The 22,805-nt window shown below is 42.5% G+C and overlaps 1 protein-coding gene across 1 annotated transcript in view; it reads left to right on the top strand.

The window, feature by feature from the left end:
• The window catches only part of prr12b (proline rich 12b), a 34,529-nt gene that overhangs the window by 6,164 nt on the left and 5,560 nt on the right, over positions 1-22,805 (top strand). Inside the window, exons 2-12 of the mRNA XM_053337681.1 lie at positions 3,507-3,664; positions 5,848-6,009; positions 6,244-10,778; positions 12,581-12,796; positions 15,534-15,608; positions 17,616-18,388; positions 19,747-20,389; positions 20,470-20,586; positions 21,597-21,730; positions 21,885-22,228; positions 22,487-22,748. Coding sequence (XP_053193656.1) covers positions 3,507-3,664; positions 5,848-6,009; positions 6,244-10,778; positions 12,581-12,796; positions 15,534-15,608; positions 17,616-18,388; positions 19,747-20,389; positions 20,470-20,586; positions 21,597-21,730; positions 21,885-22,228; positions 22,487-22,748 — 7,419 coding nt within the window. The remainder of the gene's footprint in view (positions 1-3,506; positions 3,665-5,847; positions 6,010-6,243; positions 10,779-12,580; positions 12,797-15,533; positions 15,609-17,615; positions 18,389-19,746; positions 20,390-20,469; positions 20,587-21,596; positions 21,731-21,884; positions 22,229-22,486; positions 22,749-22,805) is intronic.

The raw sequence follows: 22,805 nt of genomic DNA, 5'->3' as shown, positions 1-22,805 counted from the left end.
AACAGGAGGAATCATTACAGTAAGAAAAACAGCTTTAATCATCATTTGGACTCCTGATTATGTTATCAAAGATGCAATATGATCAGGGTAAAAAAGCTGATTGATAATTATATAACTTTATCAACTATTTGAACCTGGTGCAGTCTGTGCTGCATTTTTCTTCATCACTTATCACGTCATGCCCCCAACACCAACATACAACCTGTAATTAAGTAGGTCAGTGAGCAGGTATCTAGTCTGTCACACCACCTTTCAGTAATCTAGCTACGGTCACTGGAGTCTGTTTGTATTTTTTAATTCAGTAACCATGAGGAAATACTGTGTAAATAGATTTTGGTTTATGTTCTGTCTCTCTTTCGCATGCACACTTGTGTTTTTTCTCTCTCTTGCTCTCTCTCTCTCTCTCTCTCTCTCTCTCTCTCTCTCTCTCTCTCTATCTATCTATCTATCTATCTATCTATCTATCTATCTATCCATCTATCCATCCATCCATCCATCCATCTCGGTGCCAAGGTGTATTTATGTATTTGGTCGAGTTGCAAGGATAAATAGAGAGAGATTGCACCTGAACCATTTTGATGAAGAGTGGAGAACAATTAGGATGAATGGGCCAGGCCCAAATGTCCACCATACCCAGTATACTACTTGCAAACGTCCAGTCCTTGGATAACAAGACTGGGTGAGGAACTTGTTCATCACCCTAAGGGTCTAATTCTGTGGAGTGAGATCAAGCCACCCAACCATCGGAGTACTCCTCTATTGTCCTTATGGACAAAAGTTTTTCATGATAGTAAATAGACTGCATGTATATAGCGCCTTTCTAGTCTTCCAACCACTCAGAACACTTAACAAATACATACATACATACATACACTTAATATATGTCAACCCAACCACACACATGTTCATACACTGATTTAAGAGGCTGCCCTGCAAAGTGCCAACCTACTCATCAGGGTATAATCTAATGCCTACTCACACATACTGGCACAGCCATCAGGAGCAAATTGGGGTTTAGTATCATGTTCAAAGACACTTTGACATGCAGACTGGAGGAACCGGGAATCGAACGTACAGTCTTTCAATTAGTAGACCTGCTCTACTTCCTGAGCCACAGCCACCCCAAACAGAACAGTTACTAGTATTATCCCATGGACTCCTGCTCACTTAACTTGGTACATCTGATCATCTTATGGGGATTCACTGTGGTCATCATCTAGATTTATCAGCACCATCCCTCCTTGTATCAGAATATAGACAAAGGATTGTACAGTAAGCTTTGGAGATGAGAGAGTCTCCATCAGAGGCTATACCACAGGATAGTCTGAGTGATGTCAGTTGGAATATATTTCAGTCTAACTGTGGTAACCGTACTAACATTAGTAAGTTTACATTAGTGACAAGCTTCATAGTGAAAGGTGTCATCCCTACCAAACCAGGAACCATGGTCGGAAACATCTGCACTGCTTTGAATGAATATATGCTGCTTACAGCTACAGAAGAAGTGGAGGAATATAAAGTGGTGCCTGACAGGCTGAGACTTCTGATCAAAGACACTACAGTTTGATTATTGTCCAGACTGATCTACAAACAAGGTTGTCTCCAAGGTATTGCACACCACCCTCCCAACAGCAGATAGAACTATGTGAGACTGATGGTTGTAGACTTCATTTCTGCTTTGAGTACCATCGTCCACCACACACTGGCTGCTATGCTGATGGACGTGGGATTAAACACCTCACATTGTCCCTTTGCACCAACCTGAGCATTTGGATGTCTGCAAAAGATTGTATAGTTTTGTCTTACATGATGTAGTACTGTACTAACCCTAACACCTAACCCTAACCCTAACCCTATGTACATTTTACATTTTCATTTACTGAAAAAATGGCCCATAGTTGAATGGCTGCTGAACCCTGCATCGCAGCTTATGTCTTCTCTTGTAATACACATAGGAAAGAAACTTTTTGCATGCCTAATATGTGTAGACATCCAGCATCATTGTGTTTGAGGGAGACATTTGATCATGTGGCTGGTGGTCAGAAACCTTTCACCTCCATGAAGAAAATAATTCCTCTGTGAGGTTGAGCGAATGGCGAATCATAAGGTGTGAGGAAAAGTGACACCATCCTGGGGATCAGCTGTGGTTGGTCTCTATTTTTTTTAGATGTACTGTAGATGTATCACGTATAGTTAATCAATCAATCTTTCTTTATATAGCACCAAAACACAACAAAAGTTATCTCAAGGCACTTTACACAAAGAGAGACCCAACATTCCCACATGAACATGCACTAGAATTGTGTTATGTTCGTAAGTATAACATTTAAAATATGCGATCATTAAATGTATTTAGTGTCAAAGCAATGAAAGGTTGATTGCTTCCTTGCCAACTGTGTGAAGAGTTTTGAAAAAGTGAACTCAGTGTTGAGAAATACATATTACCAATTGAAAAAACCCCTAATACTTATCTTTAAATTTGCATCAATTTCAATTTTTATTTTTCTCATTCAAATGTTGACTCTCATTCCAATCATTATAGTTGTAGCACGGCCTCATGAGTATGACACCATGCATTTTCACTGCACATGTCAGATGAGTATGTGACAAATAAAATCTGATATTCTTGAATGTGTTTTTCCAGATTTTCCAAGCAACTATTTTTGTTCTGTTCATTTCGCGGCAACACAAGAATCAACTTGCAGAGACTTTAATGGGACACAGCAGGGATCAGTCATGTTGAACACTGGTGGATTACTTAGTTCAACTTTGTTTTAATACTGTTGTGAAATGAAGTGAAAATGTTGGAAACTACACTATAAATATATGTTAAGTGTACATATTGGGTTACAACATGCATATACATTGGTGTGGTCCAAGAAGAAGAAGGTTCTTCAAACATTAGTAGATGAACATATTCTCAAGACAGTGTCATAGTGATGATAATGTGTTTGAGATCAGGTTTCTGACCATCATAATCAATGAAGTCGTGTGGCCATATGTGTTGGAGATGATTCCTTTAGACAGCTGTAAACCATTAAATATCAAAACAGTCCAGTGCTTGTTGATGTGATGGAAGGGAGAGAGAGAAAGCTGTCAAAACAGGTTTAAACGTGGTGACATTTCATCTACCAGAATGGACCTGTTACCTGTAATTATCTCAAATAGCTGAAGGCAGTACCAGTAATACCTTCATGAATTTATTCAATCACCACACACATCACTTCTCAGAACCCCATTCATATTTGTTGTTAAATCAAATAATGTTGATACGTGGACTTTTCTTTTTTTCCCATTGGCTAAATAAGGACATACAGTACATTTTGCATTTAGACAAGTGTATGATTGTCAAATATGCAGAGGAGATGCAGAATAACAGATTTTAAATCTTTAGGTAAATCGACCTCTAGATCCAACGGTCTGGCTTGTCCAGTGTAAGACAGATAACTTTTGGTTGTAAATAAGTGGCTTCAAAAAAGTCAAACTTAATAACCTTATGTCCTCAGCCTCGTGTATGGGAGCTCCAGGTCATCCCACCCAGACTCAGAGCTTCTACACCGGCAAGGCTATGGCACCCCTCACCCCCTCCAGGGCTATGCAACCAACCACCACCCAGGAAGCTCCAGACAGGGCGCGGCCTGGGGTGCTGCTGGACGCACACTTGGTAAGGATTGATTGGATGGTCTATCTTTACAAATACAGTTCTACATCAAAACAGTTTTTATTTCTATGTACAGTGCAATCTGTGGAATGCCTCTTAGATTGTTGCTTCATTATTACATGCACAATGAGTTAGTAATAGGTCTGAGGTTGATTATAAGTATGAGATTTGTAATAAGCCCTTTAAAAATGATTCAAATTACACTGGTGAACTGTACGTGTGAATGTGAGAGTGAATGGTTGCCTGTCTGTATGTGTCAGTCCAGTGATAGACTGGTGACCTGTCCAGGTGGACCCCACCTCTTCACTAGTGTCAGGACTGCATGACCCTGCAAAAGCATAAATGGGTACAGATAATGAATAAATAGAATCAAACACAATCATTCTCTATTATTTCCATATTGGTCAATGATGTGATGCAACCCAGTGTCAATTGATGTAACTAGTATTTCTTTCACAAAAATCTGATTATATACAGGAAAATAAATGTGAACTAAAATGTGTAATAAATATAGTCCACTTTTAGCAATGTAACACTGTGTTTTTTTAAAGACATTTTACATCATTTGTCACAACTTATTTAGAAAAAATGGTTGTTTTAGGATATGTCCTGCGCAATATTGACAAAATGTATTAAAATTTAAAATACTCCAAAAATGTTCTTTTTATTTGATGTTTTTAAATAAAGTAATTATATGTATAAGTACACTTAAATACACTGTAGGTGGATACAATATCTAATATTTATCATTTTTGTGGTTACACCATTTGACATTTTTATAGCATTCAGTCTTACTTTTGTTAAAAAAAAATGGTGCAACATAAAAGCAACAAAAATACTAAATGTACATTTTAATAAGCCTGATGCTGATTTTAAAACTATTTTTAAATATATTTTTGAATTGCTCATCCCTTGTTTGTCAATGACCCATATACTTTCAGTTTCTTAAGGACTCGTACTGCTTTGTTATTTCCTAAATTTCCAAAACCAGGTTGGCAGTTTGGAAACCTGTTTATTGCCCCTCCTCTTCATCAGTTATTTCACATATTTATATATATATATAAATGGCTGCCAAAATAATAAGGGTTGGAGTCATTTGACTCACACTAACTCTTGACCAGATGGTGCAGTTGCAGTCTCACTCGGTGGGGATGTGCAGGTATGAACACCAAACCTTCCTGCCAGCGGCATTAAATACAAGGACAGACACTGAGTGCAGGCCTAAGGATCTTCTGCTCACAATTTTATCAAGCTTTTTCACAATTGAGAAAAATATATTTCTACTGTGTCAATGTTAGACTCTGTGTTACATCTTGTGCACTGCATCATGGTGGTATGAACATTTCCAGGTGCACCTCCTGTTTGCATTTCCAGCTACGGTGGTGGTATGTACCAAACAGTTGGTTACAATGAAATATAAATGGAGGGTAGGGTGATTAATCATTAATCTCTCAGCTTTTTAGATTACTTGTCTCACATCTCCAAAACTGCTATACCAGTCACAGTTTTTGATGAAAATGGTTCACCAAATAAGAAAAGAGACAAGCTCTCTGTCCAAATAGGAAAATAATAGGATGGTGCATGGAGGCAGGATTTGAACAGATGACACCATAAAATTACAGCCAAGGGAGAATGCTGGCCTTTCTGTGTGATGTTGCTCAGCTTTTGATACACAATGATTTACATAATTTATGGAGTTTCTGACTCAATAACATAGCACAAAGTAAAGGTTTGAAATAAATAAAGTTTTATGAAACCATAAATATGATGATATGATGTGTAATATGATTTAAATTGCAGGTACTTACAACTGCTAACACACATTTCTCTATACTGAGCTCACAGGCTGTAAAACACCATTTCGCTTTAGATATAAAATAGATGTATCAGATTGCAGTAAATTGCAGTGTAATTTTACATTTTGACAAACAGTTTTGACAATAGAATGTAAATACTGTATGTGAGTTTTGGGTGTGGTTGAGTTTGATTGAGAAAACAGTTTTGAAATTTTGAAAAGGTGTGATTAAATTCATTTTGTGTCCAAGCAATTGAAAGAGGTCCACAGTTTAGTCCACACTGACTATGTGAAGAGTTTTGAAAAAGTGAACTCGGTATTGAGAAATGTGTGTTATAAATAAAAAATCAAACAAAACTGTAATTAAGTGAAGGCTGTGGTTTGTTGCCAGGCCTGTCGGGGTTGTTTGATGCCAGCCTGCACCACGCCAGCCCCTCAGGTCCTGATCCGTCCGTCATGAATCTGATATCAGCCCTGGAGTCCCGGGGTCCACAGCCCCCACCCTCTGCATCCTCCCTCCTCTCTCAGTTTCGCACTCCCTCTTGGCAGACTGGTGAGTGTCAACCTGTTGGGGCAATGATACACTTAGGGGGTTATTGGTACTGAGTGAAATGCTATTATTCATAAATAGTGAATAATGATAATTAAAGTAGCAAAATTATTTGTGTTAATTTAATTTGCGAAGTGTCCAAAAAATAAAAACGTTGCACAAACATTTGCTAATTTGTTAAATTTGAACAGTGATTTGTACTGACCAGTGCTGTTCATGTAATGTTGTGTCCTGTAGCAATGCATACACCAGCCCCAGCGGAGCTCTTTATTTCAGGGGCACTTCCAGGTTCCAGCTCCTTCCCTTCCTCCTCAGCCCTTTCTGCATACCAGCATCCTGGCTCCTTCTCTGGACGATCTTTCACCCCCTCACTATCCCTGCAGGACACGCCTACATTTAGCCCAACTTCCAACGGTTTGCTGTCCCCCCATGATCCCCTGCTGCACATCAAAACACCCTCCCAGTCCAGCTTGGGATTTGATCGCTTGTTGTCTTCCCAGAGCACCACCTACCGGGGCTCTCAGGAGCTCCCAGCCCCTCCTCAATCCCAAGTCCCTCCGACCTCCTCCAGTTGCCACCTGCCCCCTCCCCAGTTCAACCTGTTGTCCTCCCAACTTCACAACCAGTCCTCTCAGCTCTATAACGCCTCCATGTTCTCTTCCACGCCAGCACTGTTGCCCACGGCCCCCCCTCAGTCCCAGCCTCCTCAGGAGAGGACGGTATCCCGGCAGGACAGCGTGATCAAGCATTACCAACGCTCGTCCCCAGCCCAGTCTGCAACACTCCCCCTACAGCAGTATGCCAGCTGTGGTGGGTCATCGGGATACCAGCAAATACCAAGTCACCACCGGCATGCTGGACTGTCCTGCAGTCCCCTGGGGGAGCAGAGCCCATCCTCAGACCCCAAACCATCACCACGGACAGAATCCCAGATATATCGACCTATCATTCAAACTCCCTACACTTCCTCCTCCTCCAGCTCCTCTGCCTCCTCCTCATCTGCCACTAAAGGAGCCAAAAGTTCCAGCTCCAGCAGTGGCTACTCCTCTTCAGGCTCAGTATCATCCTCTTCCCGTACCCCACACACTCCTCCATCGGCGTCCTCCACTTCCTCCTCATCCTCTTCTAGCTCCAAGACTAGTACCGGCCCCTTGTCTGCCCCATCTCGTCAGCAACCCCCGCCTCAGTCAGCACCGGCACCACCTCCTCTGCCAGTGGTGTCATCCACACCTGTTCAACAACCAGCACCCAAACAATGCCTCTCCACCTATGGCTCTCCATCTGTGGCTAAACCCAGCACAGACCTACAAGGCCAGACACCTCCCCAACAACATGCCCAGTCCTACTCTCCCAACCAGCCTCCATCTACACACATGACCCAGTCTTATGGGGGCTTCAACTCACCTCATGCCCAGGACTTGAGCTCTGGAGCAGGGGGCAGTGGAGGAAAGGCTTTCACTGGTTTAGGTGCAGGAGGACGCTCATTCTCTGCAGAGATAGTCTTTGGGGACTCAAGTTATGGCTCAGCTACTCTAAGAAGAACAGACAGTCCTTCCTTAGGGTATGGGGGTGCTGGAGGATCAGCAGGAAGTGGACCTGCAGGATCAGGAAGTGGTGCTGCTGGGGTTAGTAATGCTAGCAGCAGCTCTTACCACTTGAATGAATCTTGTCCTTCACCCTCCATCAATTCTGCTATCAGCCGACCTGGTCTGCATTCTCCCGCTTCTGCTCGCCCTGCACAGTCTCCTGGAGGCTCAGGGGCCAACAAATACTTATCCTCCATCCTCTCCCCCGCGTTTATGTCCTCACCGCAAGGTTTCCCTGATACACGGCAAGGGCAGAGTCAATCTTACCACTCAACACCACCCAAACCAAAAACAGAGAGCAACATGCTAGGAGTTGAGCGCTCCCAAGATGAGGAAGAGGATGATGATGATTTCCTCATTCACCACTTACTACAGGCCCAGAGCTCAACTCCCCATCCTTCTCAGCATCATCCACCTCCTCAGCAACTACCCCAACTGCTCCCACAGGCTAGGGATGGGGAAGGCAAGGGGGTGACCTATGACATTGACAAGATATCAGAAGAGCGGTACCACCTTCAGAGTGTCATTCGTGCCAATAACACCACCAGCAGTTCAGATCCTGGAACGGCAATTGGTGACACAAACAGTGGGTTGAATAGTCAGTTAGACATATCACAGAAGAAACAGCAGCCACCCAAATCAGAGTTGGCCATAACAAAGTCCACTGCTGGAGGGGTAGGAGGGGTCACTGACTCTCTTTCCCACTCCCACACTACCCACTCCCATCAACAGCAACATGACTCCCTGGGTTCTGTGGTTCATTATGGAAGGGGGGACCCCTACACACAGCACCCACACTCCCAACATGCCCATCACATCTCACATGTGTCCTCACATCCTCAACAACACTCTCAGCACTCCCAGCTCTCCCAGCACTCTCGACACACACAGCACCCACAACATTCCCAGCATAACCATCCCCATTCCCACCCACACAGCCACCCTCACATGGAGCTGAAGAAGTCGTCAGATGGTACAGACAATGCCTACTTGTGTAACACGCCAGATGTGCAGCAGGCTCGACAAAGCCAGGTCCCCCTCTCTCTGATGGATTCACCACCAGACCCTCCCCAGCAATCTCACATGCTGCAGTCTGTCCTTTCCCATACCACCCGTACTAAGATGGACCCCCAGCAAGCCTCGCAACAGCAACAGCAGCATCCTTTGAGCCAGCAGGCCATCATGGGTTCTGCTGGAGGAGCAGGCCCCACTGGGGTGGAATCCCACCCACAGAACCAGTCTTCGCAGTTGCAACTCCAGCTCCAGACTCAGAGTATGGACACCCACTACAGCCTTGGAGGGCAGCCAAGAGATCAAACCCAAGCCAGTCAGAACTCAGTGTCTCCCCTAGACATGCTAGACCAATCCCTTTCCCAGACGAATAGCAGAGACAGTGGAGGAGCTGGTAGGACTGCAGTTGGGATTGGTGTTACAGGAGGAGATGGAGGCGTTGGAGACAGACATAGACAGCAGCACAGACTTACACCCCACCACCACCCCCAACAAACAGCCTCAGATCTTCACGATTTCCTCTCCGAACCAGATTTGGGCTTGTCCACATCCTCGCACTTGCACCACCTCAACCAGGCTCAGGCCCATGCCCACCACCAACAGCAAGCACACACTCACCATCAGCTGTCACACTCTCAGTTAGCTCACCCACACTCCCACAGGATGGCAGCAAATATGGGAACACCCCAACAACAGCCACAGCCCCAACCGAGAGAGCCTGAAAACCAGATGTCACACTCCCAGTTAGACCAGCTCAAGCAGCACCAGTATGACACAGTGAGCCCACCAGGTAAAACCGGACCGACTCAAAATCAGCAACAGGAACAACAGCAGCGGTTTGCCTCACTAACATCGATCTGCTTTCCAGACTCTCTCTTAAACGATGAAGACCGCTCGTTCTTTCCTGGGATGGAGGACATGTTTTGTTCTGCTGATTACAAGTCAAGCTGTGCTGGGGATTCTGGGGCAGGACAGGCTGGTCAAGAAAGCATTACCCAGGGTCCTGGGCAAGGGCAGGAGGGCATGGAGGCCTTAAAAGCAGCAGGTGCTGGGGATCGCTATGATATGGTCGGTCATCACAGTGATCAAGGGTATGGACAGTATTGCCATAGCCTTCCAGGAACAGGAAATGGCAATCTGCACTTAGACCTTGACTCTATGAAGACCCACGAGCTTCCCTCCACTGTGAATACTGACCAGCTTGGCCTCATCCAGTCCCAGACTCCCACTATGGGATTGGGTTCAGGAGTTCAAGGGGATGGTTCGATCAACAAGATGATGGGAGCTGTGGGAGTAGGTGGAAGTTCAAACCCTGCTGGTCTGACCTCACCTATCTTCTGTTCCTCGCGACCCAAGAAGCTGCTGAAGACCAGCTCATTTCACCTGCTTAAACAGCGGCGAGAGCCACAACCTCAAACAAAGAAAAACTATGCGCAGGAGTATGAATTTGAGGATGATGAGGATAAAGCTGATGCTCCGGCTGATATTCGCCTCAATAGTCGACGCCTTCCTGACTTGCTCCCTGACTTGGTGTCTAGTTGTAGGAAGGCTGGTGGGGCATCAGGAGTAAGTGGACTTAGTCCACTGATGGGTGAAATGGACTTCTGCCACCCCTCCAACTTCACTTCTCTTGGACACCCTCAACAACTCGTCCCCCAGGAAGGCCCTAAGAAAAGAGGCAGGAAACCAACTAAACCAAAACGTGAAGGCCCTCCTCGCCCACGAGGTAGACCACGAATACGTCCTCTTCCAGAGCCTCCTTACTGCAGGGGGCTGATGGGATCAGTGCCTGGAGAAAGTAAGAGAGGTCGTGGGCGGGGTAGAGGCCGAGGCAGGAAGGAAGAAGGACTCGTGGATATGCATCGTGATATGAACAAAGCACAAAGCGTCCCATATCAGCAGCAGCAGCAGCAGCAGCAGCAGCAGCAGCAGCAGCATCTTCCACAGCAACACTTCAGCCAACAGCAGCACCTCCAGCATCATCCACACCAACATCACAGACAACAACCAGATCACCACCAAGCACCACTGCAACAACAGCACCACCTGCATCATCAGCAGCAGCATGTGCCCTGTTCTCACCAACCGCATCACCAACAGCAACAACATCATCATCAACAACATCAACAGCAGCCGTCCCAGCAGCCACAACAAGAGTCAATCAGACCTATCAAGGTAAATGGAGATGTAAGAAGAGACAATCAGCCTCTGTTTTTATCAATAATTAAATAGTGACTCCTACAAAGTTAGAATGGGGTTAGAGTAGGACTTTATTAAACTTCCCTTGTGCACTCTCAGCAAAGAGTAAAAGTACTCTGATGATGAATCAACCCACCCGTTATGCATTTAGAAATGTAATTCAAATCAGTGACCAAATTACATGTGTCATTTTAATTTCTGACAAACTTGACATTAGTTAATAATTGTTATTAGTTAACTTTTTGTTCTAAACGTTACTTATACATTTTGTAAATTATTAAAAGTTCATTCTAAATATATTCGATGAAAGATAGATTATAGAAAAACTTATGTATATGACAAATAACTGAGACTGAAGGCACTAAGGGTAAATGTGTACTTTGTCAAAATTGGTGTAGGTATTCAAAAGATGATTGGGATCTACAGTAACAATTTAACAGTGTGTGTTCTTCAGTCACAGTGCTGATGAAATATTTTAACACTTGCATGCATTAAAGTAGGAACAAAATGTATCACTGAGAACTCTGAGGACAGTTAGGACTAATTTGCAATACTTGATAAATTACATTGATAGACACCAACAAGGAATTAGTGTTACCAATCTATTTCTTAATTATTCCAAGTAAGACTAACGTGGTATCAGATCTGGATAAAGTAATGTTTCCTTCATGCTGGCAGATACTTGTACAGTTTGCTATTTTTTGCTGGTGGCCAAATTTAAGTGACCCTCCTCTCAAAAATGTTAATTCAGTTGGATGTGTGAGCTTCTCTGTGCAGAATGATGTGTATGCAGAGTTTGTTTGTCACACCTGCTGATGTGTAGTTTTTCTGTACTCACCATAAATCTGAGATTAGATGTTTAGAGCCAATCGAGGGCCAGTATACAATTCAAGTGCAATGTGGATAGTTGAAGCTTTCAGTGCACAAACACTGAAAATGGACTTTTGAAATGAAACATTAGCATATTCACAGAATCTGGATTTATCCATTACTGAGAAGCAGGAGACATTATTGTAAGGGGTTTTAACACGTTAAAGCTGTTGTCAACAGGTTTAATTGATTGGGGCAGGAAGGCTCACTTTTAGGATTTCAAAATTGTCCGTCTTTATTCTTGCACTTGTCTCAGGATGCAGACACATCAAGATTCACTCCCCATTCTTGTGACTGATGAAGGCAGAGAATACATGCTCCTGCCTCGTTTGCCTCGTACAGAGTTCACCTTCATGGAACTTTGATTTGCAGAATACAGAGACCTACTTATGCCCAGCCAATTAGAAACAGAGTGAGAGAGGGTGTGATTGATCTCTTGTTTTTAATACTCCCTGGTGTTCCATTGGTAGCACTAGTATTTGATATTTAAAAGATGCATACTTCTTATCTAGCAAAATTGTCACCTTGCTAACTACTACTATTTATGCTCACAAATCTAGAAACTCAGCTAGAAATAGAAATGCCACATAAACCTCTAAATGCACTTAGAACTATGTATGTTTAGTGTACTATTTACTACAATCTAGGATCTAAGATCAATCTTCACTGATTTGATTGATGCTCAATGCTCAATGCCCAGCATCTTTTTATTAGAATATAATATGTAAATATTTGACTAAATGACTTCTACCTGAAATAATACAGAAACAATTGTGAAGGTGCATATTAGCTCGTGTAGTCTTCTGTTCTAGATATTTTCGATCGTCAAACTACAAAACAAATGTTACCTACTTTATCCTGAAAGTCCTGCTGAATGTCTGAGTTCATCTGAGCTATGTGTCTTTCAGATCAAACTGCCCATCCCCACCATGCCTCCATCAGAATCCTTGTTGAGGACAGACTCACTGTCCAGCACTGAGCCGGTCCTGTCTGATGGATCGGTGGGGTCAGCACCATCTCTGGGCCCGAGTCCTGGACCCAGCACCACCATGGACATCAGCAGAAATGAGCTGAACCAGACGCAAGACAAGATGATGAAGCAGCAGCAGCAGAAAGCTGGAGAGGTAAGGAGAGCATGAGAGGCTTCACAAAATACTGCTGCTATAGGAACACCTGGCAGAATGAATCATATCTTTCTAGATTATTAAACTCCAGGGTTACTTAGTATCTACACTGATAGTTTACTCTGAGTTTCATCAAGTGACGGCTCAGTTTAATCTGCTCAGGGAGACCCCTCCTCATTATCTGCACTGACAAAGCTTCATTCATTCTTTTCCCCACAAACGCTAGACTTGAACCTATTTGAAGTGTAAATTTATTTGTAGTTATTTTCAATTCCAAATAAAAATGTTCAAAGGTTTAAAAAGGATGACGACTATTTTATATGAATTCAATACCGATTTTTCCATGCAAATTTGAATAAGACTGGCACTGTGTGATGTGTGACCAAAGCTGAGAGTTTTCTCATCTCCCCTGTCAAATTATACACAACAGCTTGAGGGGGAACACCGTGGCTTTTTTTCATGGGGGAAAAGACGGAAAAATGACAAATATCTTGCAAATGAAAATTTAGCATGGTTTGAGAAGGAATCCGGGGCTGAACAGTGGATTTATTTATTCAAAAATGGAGACTTGGAGGAAAGACACTTGAAAGATTTTTTTTTACACAATCCATGTCATCAATATGGAATAAGACAATTATTCATTGTGTTTGTTTTTGTATCTGTTTCATGCTCCCCCATATATATTATATGTGTGAAACAGAGAACAAGTTTGACTAAAATGATTCCTATTATTTTTTTATAAAAATTTTTTCTCCATGAAAATCTAAAAATGACACATAGACGATATGATTTAATGAAAACATCCTTTTAGAATAATCATCCCCATGTTAATCAGGAATCCCTTATCATCCTATCCTCATAATCCTTGTAGTATGATGTAGGCTGCATACATCTTATTGTTTGTTACTTACTCTTTGTGGTGAGGATGTGTGGGAGAAGGAGCCTCAGCTTTATATTCATTTTAGAGTGGGATGACTAGTTATCTTAGACAGACTGTATCTACAGTCTGTATTTTGACTGTGAGGGGACACCTTTCATTTCCATATCAAGTCAAACTCATATCCAGTTGGACAGATATCTTCTTATTGTGACATTTCTGTATTCCAGCACATTAGATTTGAGATTAACCAGTGACTGAAGTTATAATGTTGACTCAGTTTTAAGGAGTGTTCACATCTGTAAGGCTTTTTCTAAACCAAGCCCAGCAATTTTAGAACAATGCAGCTGGGAAATGAACCTTAATATGCTGCAGCTTTAACAGCTCAGGAGTTTTTAAGGGCCCAACATTAAAATGCTCTTGACTGACCAAATCGGTCACCTCATTTCAACCGAGCATGACTGAGCTGATGGCAAAATGCAGTAAATACACACCTGACAGAGCAACAGCAGGGTCTCAGCCAGTGTGTGCCCAGTCAGTCATTGGCCGCAAAGGAGTTGGAACTAAGAATTAAAACTGCAGTTCAGGATTTAGTAAATTCATACAATGCTGATTAATCCAGGTAAATCTAGAGCAGAGTTTTTAATTCTAGTGTCTGTGGTGACTTGATGATGCATTTTGTGTCAACTAGCAACGATTGGTTTGTGTCTTGTTGACTAGGGTGTGCTGTCCTCAGTGTCGCCACAGGCAGGGGCCGGCTCACAGTGTCAGTGGTCTTTGGTGATGTCATTGACAGTGTTTGTGTAATTACTCTCACTGCCAGAAAGGGGAGACAAAAGTTCTGCACTGCAAGTTTAAATATAATGATTTTAAAGTGTAAAGTGAATTCAGACATTTTCTTCGAAACACATTAAATAGGTCATAAATATATTTCTAAAAAAGGTGTAAAAAGCATTTCAACCATTTAGATTTGAATTGTGGAGCTAGGCTTCACAAACTGTGTTTCAACATTTCTGTGTTCAGGATTTAGTGGGCGGGTCTGAAAATCATAAACCCGCCCCTGCTGCTGTAGAGGTAGAAATACATTCAGCACACACTACTACTACTACAGTCTGCAGTTAGCCAGTTAGCTGAGTCAGCCGCTGAGCTAGCTGCTGAGTTAGCCGCTGAGCTAGTAGCCGAGCTAGCAGCTGAGTTAGCAGCAGAAAGCTCTCAGTCATAGCGTCCATGTTTCTGGTAGAGGTGGTGACTTTGATTGACAGGTGACACTTGGTAGGGGGCTTTGAACTTTGAAGCCTAATTTCATATATTTGGCGATTTTTTTAATCATTCAAATTTGGCAGGGTGGTTAACAACACACTTTTCTGTGGTATGTCAAACTCAGAACACATATTTATTCTTACTTTACACGGACTTCAATGAAGTTCATGTTACTTTTTGTCTCTTAAAATGTGTGTGTGTGTGATCTTACTGATGAATCGAGCTACACACCTAAGTATCAGGGTCGAACTCCTCATTTTGCAGTGCAATACAAAAAGAATAGGACCACAACAGATTTTAGATATTAACTATAGCTATAAGACATAATTCATATTTTCCGCCCTTGCACTCTTTCTAGATGATATCATATGCACATTCTTCTCATAAATATAATCTCGATAGATAAATGTGTTCCCGATTTTACGCAACCCCCACCGTGAAATCTTCAAAAATAATAGGGCATCTGTGGACAGGAATTACATCAGCTTCTTCTACATGTAAAGGAAGTCAACTTTCTACCAGTAACAGTATTTCTAAACAGTGTGACCTAACCTGTACTAAATCAATTTTTGAAAGCAGTTCTCTCTGATGTTAACACAGATGACGTGGAAGAAAGAAATTGACGATCCACTGAATCCTGAAGCCTGGGCTGCTATGCAGAAACTCTCCAGTTCAGTAAGTTGCTTGTCCCTGTTCAAAAATGAGCAAAGCCAGGAGCTTCATATATAATTCATACCTCATCTATTCAAACTCAAGCCTTTGGTAGAGAGAGCAACACATTCTCTGCTGTCACACTTCAATTAAGTCCATACCTGTGAAAAAGGTGGCATTTATCACTAAACGTAAATGTAAATGTGAGAAATGATTTAGTCTGCAGTCGAGCAAAAACACTGTTCTTTAATTTTCAGTCTTCTTTTTGTGATTTGAGGTTTGAAGAGAAAGAGGTTATAGTTGACTGACAGCCAGTTCTTTCTGACTGACAAAAGAGAGAGGAGAGAGATGGCTGTTACCAGGGCAGCTGTTGCCACGGTTACTACATTTTTCAGTGCAGGATCCTTTCTGCCACCTGCTGTCTGTTAAGCTTTATTACCTATAGCAGAATCCAGGGTCTGTATTAAGTGAAATGCAGCAGTTTTATTATTCCTACTCACATATTTAATATTAAAATATGCTTTTCAATTTTAGAGAGCCTCAGAAGTGAGCACACCTTCAGATATATGTTTTAGAATGAGTGTAAGATATAGCATTGGTCATGATGAATAATATGTTATTAATCACATGTGATCATTTGAGGTATAACAGAAATGTGCTTTTCTAGAAAAGAATAGGGACACAACAGTATTTTTTAATGTATTGAAAATAAAATACGATATGAAATAAAAACAATCTCCAAATACTATAAAATAACACAGGCAGATCAGCCAGGAATGAATTATATATTCAATTCTATATATTCAATTATATTCATATTTTTAACCTGTTATCAATACAAGACTATGTTACTATTAGTCAATTAATAACATAATCAGTCAACAGGATAAATATCTGCAGTTGTACTGATTAATGAGTCATGCTAAACATTCCATTGCTCAGGAATTGCAAAGATGAACAGTTTTTCTTTTCTTATGTGATAACAAACTGAGAATCATTAGGTTTTTGATTGTTTGTCTGATGAACAAAAGACATTTGATCACATTGTGCTTCAGGAAAATATGATGGATAGTTTCTAACATGTTGTCAGCCGAATGATCACATTATTAGAGAAACTGATCAGATTCAGGAATGAAGGAAAATGAAAGTAATCTTAGTTGCAGCAACTAAAATGTCTTAGCATCATTTAATTGGCTCTAGCAGAGTGATCTTTTTGTCAGTCAAGACTCTAGAAACTCATTTCAAGGAGATTGATGAAACAAGGGAAACAACACAGAGAACACCTGGAGCTATCTCACAGTGCTGGTAGAATAGTTTGTAACGAAATTATAAAGGTCTCTTGTAATAACAAACTCATAGGTAATTATTCACAACTCTGCAAGCATTTAGCTGCTAGGAAACCAGGTATGTTTCTCAGGAGTCGACGGAGATGAAAGCAGAGCTGAAGGCAGAGTGAATATTGGACTTAGATTCATCAGGTGAACACAAACACGACTCAAAGTGAATGCTAATGTTGCTTTAACTCTGTTGGAGTTTGATGATGAGTATACTCTCACCATCCTCTTCATTATGTACACCTGTGCAATCTAATGCAATCCAATACAACAGCGCTGATACATTTTCAGTGTTAACATTGTCAGGAAGGTAATAATACTACTTTATATGTATTACTGAGGTTGCAGAGGTTGGTGGTGTATGAGGGTTATTATATATTCAATGGTGTCCCTAATATTTTGTCCACTCATTAACATGCATGAGAGAGTTTATAGCAGTGCTCATATATTGGATTGCATTAGATTGCACATGTGTACCTGATAAAGTGGCCTGTGAGTGTTTGTCAGGGTTACATTTATCTCTCTCTGCTGCCATCTAGTGGTCAGTAAATATATTAATGTTGCTTGGAAGTCTTAACAGGTGAATATGAGACCAAGTTGACAGTGTACAGAGGAATACAGCTCAGTGTGAAAGCATGGCAGTGCAGTGGATAACCCCATAAAGCTCTCATGGTGATTAGATTCTGTTGTTTTACAGGCTGATGAGAAAGCTTTTGACTTCAAACCTGGCTTCATGGCCTCTTTTTTGGACTTCCTGAAGACAGGAAAGAAACAGACAGGCCTTGAAGCAGGACACGACGGAGGTGAGGAAGAAGCCCTGAATCCCTGCTCCTCTCTGAAGGGAGGGATCAGACCCCTATCCCCACCTCCTCCCTTAACATCAACCCCTCCACAGCAGGCTCCAGGGACCTTCAGTGAGGAAGGGGAGGGTGAGGGGGCAGATCTGGCTCTCAGCAATTGCCCAAGTCCCTGCAAGCCTCTGGATGAGGAGCTGAAAAGGAACCTTGAGACGCTGCCCTCCTTCTCCTCTGATGAGGAGGACTCAGTCAGTAAAAACCAGGACCTGCAGAAGAGCATCTCATCTGCCATCTCCGCCCTCTACGACACCCCGCACTCGCTGGCTGCTGCCATGGCCTCTGCTATGGTCAAGGGCCCATCCAGTCTGTCCCCACCTACCCCACAGGAGCCGCCACTAAGCCCCCCTCTTCCTGCCATGCCTCCCCTCATCCCCTCCACCAGTATGGAGCCTGGAAAGGAGGAGGCACTCACATACACTCAGCATCACCATCACACACAGGACGAGGAAGAACAGAATCAAGAAGAAGTAGAAGAGAGAGAGGTTGAGCAAAGAGGAGAACATGAAGAGGAAGAGGAGGGAGGAGTGGAGACTGCAGACAATGAAGAAATGATGAGAAATGCAGAGAATCTGCAGCATGAAGGCCTGGAGGAGCAGGAGGAGGCAGAAGAGGAAGAAGAGGAGGAGGAGGAGGAGGAGGAGCAGAGGATGTCTGAAATGCAGATGTCAGAGGTTCTGAAAGTTGAAGGTAATTAATGTATTTGTTTATGACTCTCTGTCTTGTGTCTTTAATAAGGAAATCTTTAGCTAAAAGTCAACTTTACTACTCAAATATTTGATATCATGACTGAGCATTTTTTTGTCTTGACCTTCAAGGTAGACCTATTGATCATCATTTCTAAAACTCTGTGTGAAACCTGTGCTAATAAGTTACAATGATGTTGGCAAAAAACACAGAATTGGGTAATAATTTATATTCAATGTCCACTCACTAGATTTTTTCAGAGCTTTTAACCACATCTCACAGCGTTCATCAGCAAATGTAGAATAATCTCTTCTCAGGGCGTTGCCTGATAGCAGGTGGTGCACAATTCAGGGATGGATTTAGAGCAGGGATGTCAAATATACGGCCTGTGGGCCAGAACGGGCTCACCAAGGGGTCCAATCCGGCCCACCGGATAACTTTGCAAAGTATGAGAATTGCAATTTTTCTGCTGCTTCAAAGGTTTTCCACCCTGAGCAGAATATAATCCTCTGAAAAAACAATGAATACATATTAAATACATATTTAACCTGATCATATATTCAAGGGGGCAGTTTCTGTGCAAAAGAATGTCATTTTTCTTAAGACATCTCAGGCTGTTTATCTCTTTTTTAAATAGATGGTTTATTAAAGTTAAGTTTTAATACATATATAATAAGTATAAGTTATCATGGTCAGGCCCACTTGAGATCAAGGGCTTTATGTGGCCCTTGAACTAAAATGAGTTTGATACCTCTGATATAGAGCTACTTTTGAAATTTGACCTAGGTTCCAAACTTAGGTCATATGATGACATCTGAACCAAGTTCATGACAACTGAGCCAACGACAATTCAATGATGAGGACCATGAGAAAGCTCTGGAAGAAGCCAGTGAATGGACCTTTGTTGGTAGTGTCCATATCTAAACCCTCATATCTAGCAGTGCTGTTCCTTTACTTCCTGAGCCAACAGCTTACAATCTTCTTATAGTGATTTCACAATAAATATGAACAGCAGTTTTTCAAATTCCACCTTATATGTCTGTTAGGAGCTTCTTTTATGCAGACAGTAGCAGTGTACACATATCAGTCAAAAACAGATCAAAGCAGCATTAACAGTCTAGATTAGTACAGTAAAAAGCTCTTATAGATAAAACACATGTTAAATTCTAATAGAGCTCATATTAAAAAGTGAATTTAAAGTGTCAGTATGTGAGATCATGTGTTGGAGGCTTGAATGAAGCTTTCTGTGACTTGCCTGCTTTTGAATAAAATGTAACTTTCTCATTTCCTACCTCCACCCTATGTTTCAGATTCTCCATCAGGAACTGTGCTTGCTCCTGCACCTCCATCCCCTTCACCGTCCATCTCTCCCTCACCCCCCACCTACTCCTCACCCTCACCCCTCCCTCCCCTGTGTCTCTCTGAGCCCTCCCCTCTGCCAATCCAGCAGGAAGAGGAAGAGGCCAATCCAACATATCCTCCTCCTCCTGAGCAGCAGCAGCAGCAGCAGCAGGCTTCCTACCAACTAGCTCCACCCGCAGGCACCTCCCCACCCCCCTCCACCTCCCCTCCGGCCATCCCCTCCTCACCCCTCTCCAATCTTCCCATGGCTCAGTCCATACCCCCTCCGTCCACCACACCGCCGCCATCATCTTCCGATCAGGACCAGGAACCTGAAGCCGGGCAGCCGTCCCCCTCCTCATCCTCCTCTTCCTCGCCCTCTTCATCGTCGTCTCCACCTCCATCCCCTCCAACCCCGGAGGAGGCCCCAGCACCCCAGCGTCTTACCTCCCTGCACCTGGCGAAGAAGCAGGCTGACGCCGCCATCGCTGGTGAGAGTGAGGAGGAGGACAGTGAGAGCGGAGGTGAAGGAATCTTTCGGGAGAGGGATGAGTTTGTGGTTCGAACTGAGGACATCGGTACTCTAAAGGTGAGTCCCTGCACAGCTACTAGGAAGTATGTCATTAACTCAACATGAATAATATACACTGTGTTTGTCTGTGTCTTCAGATGGCCTTACAGACAGGCAGGGAGCCCCCACCTATCTGGAGGGTGCAGAAAGCCTTGCTCCAGAAATTCAGTCCAGAGATCAAAGATGGTCAAAGACAGTTCTGTGCAACCAGTAATGTGAGTTTTACAGCAGACATACATTTATTTCCTGTTTCTCTGTGGTGGAAGTATAGTAACAAAAAGACTTTGACACTAAAAACACTGTAACGTTGAAACATAGAAGATGAAGATTTGACTCATTTGGACTCTGAAGCTTCATATTAGCTTCAGGTCTACTTTTAAATCCATGTTTACACAGAAGGAGGACTGTGGATTTAGTCCTCCATCACTTCCATTGTAAGAGTATTATGAAGAGATCTTCTAATGGTCAGTATGAACAGGAGGAATCATTACAGTAAGAAAAACAGCTTTAATCATCATTTGGGCTCCTGACTGTTGGTTTAACGCTTACATACTGTTCATATTCTACATCCTCACAGTAGGTTCTGGGTCAGTTTTGACCTGGTCTAAGAATAGTGGATCTAACTGATCAATAAATGTGATTAAACCTTGATGGATGTTTCAGAGAGCAGAGAGAGTGTATTTTTTCATTGTTGGAGAAAAAACAGCTACTATCCACAATATCATGTCCTATTTTACCTAAGACATGAAAATATAACATAGCAATAATGATGTAAATGTATTTAATGTAAAGGTAAAATGAGCAGAACTTTATGGAAGTGTGGGGTTTATTGTAGAACCATTAGAGCCATCAGTCTTCACTGCTACATCATAAAAACTACTATCTTATTCAAACTATGAACTATTCATTTCACTAAAACACATGGCAATAGATACAGAGATCATTTGACCCAGAACAGCCTCAATGGACAAACATATTTGTGCATTTTGGGCCACTTTAGGAAGTCATCAAATTTCAAAATTTTGTTTTTAAAGCTGTCAAATGTCAAAACGGACCCAAACAGTATGTAAGGGTAAAGACAACAGGAAAAATTGTGAACTTGTCCTTTAAGAGTATCCAGTTGATTGATCCTCACTTTTACCCAGTATAACATAATACATTTTTCTCCACTAAAACAACTGTTTATTAAATAATACTTCATATCTCTACGGTCTCTTCTCCTCAGTATCTTGGTTACTTCGGTGATGCTAAGATGCGTTACCAGCGTTTGTATGTGAAGTTCTTGGAGAACGTCAACAAGAAAGATTATGTCAGAGTGTGTTCCAGAAAGCCGTGGCACAGAGCCGGTCTGTCCCTGAGGTAAAAAAAAGCATCAAAACCACAGATCTGAACCATCTGTGAGAAATGTGTCAAAAATGTATTGTAGTGATTTTTGGTTCATATCCAATAAGAAACTAGCTTCATAGAGTTTAACATGGGAGCTTTATTAACTGTGTGTCTTATTGATTGACAGGCGGCAGTCTCTACCTAAACAGCTGCCCACCATCCACAATCAAACCCCACCTCGAGTGGAGAGAGACGACAGAGACAAGGAGAGACAGAAAGAGAGAGAGCTGAAGGAGCAGAGAGAGAGAGAGAAAGAACAAAGAGATAGAGAACACAGGGACAAAGTTGAAAAGGAGCATAAGGAGAGAGAGAGGAGAGAGAAAGAGGAGAGAGAGCAAAAAGAGAAGGATAAACAGGAGAGGGAGCAAAAAGAGAAGGAGAAACAGGAGAGGGAGCAAAAAGAAAGGGAGAGGAGAGAGAAAGAGAAGACGGAGAGGGAAAAAGAGGACAGAGAGCAAAGGGAGAGGGAGCGCAGAGAAAATGAGAAAAAAATGGAACGGGAGAGAGAAGGGGAAAGAAGGGAGAAGGAGCAGAAAGAGAGGGAGAGGAAAGAGAAGGAGCAAAAGGACAGGGACGCAAAGGAGTATGAGAAAGAGAGGGAGCTGAAAGAGAGGGAGAAGAAGATCAGGGAGCAGAGAGAGAAGGAGAAACAGGACAGGGAGCGGAAAGAAAAGGAGAGACAGGAAAGGGAGAGGAAAGAGTTGGAGAGACAGGAGAGAGAACGAAAAGAAAGGGAGAAACAGGAGAGGGAGAGGGAGCAAAAGGAGAGGGAGAGGAAAGAGAGGGAGCAAAAAGAGAGGGAGAAACAGGAGAGGGAGCGGAAAGAGAGAGAAAAACAGGAGAGAGCCCGGAAAGAAAAGGAAAAGAAGGAGAGGGAGCAATGTGAAAGGGAGAGACAGGAGAGAGAACAAAAAGAGAATGAGAAACAAGAGAGGGAGCGACGAGAAAAAGAGAGGGAAAAGAGAGAAAAGGAGAGGAGAGAAAAGGAGAAGCAGGAGTTTAGGGAGAGGGAGAGAGAGCAGAAGGAGAGGGAAAAAGAGAAAGAGAG

This window comes from Scomber japonicus, chromosome 18, assembly GCF_027409825.1.
Source record: "Scomber japonicus isolate fScoJap1 chromosome 18, fScoJap1.pri, whole genome shotgun sequence".
NCBI lineage: Eukaryota > Metazoa > Chordata > Actinopteri > Scombriformes > Scombridae > Scomber > Scomber japonicus.
This window is presented reverse-complemented; position numbering and strand designations above follow the sequence as displayed.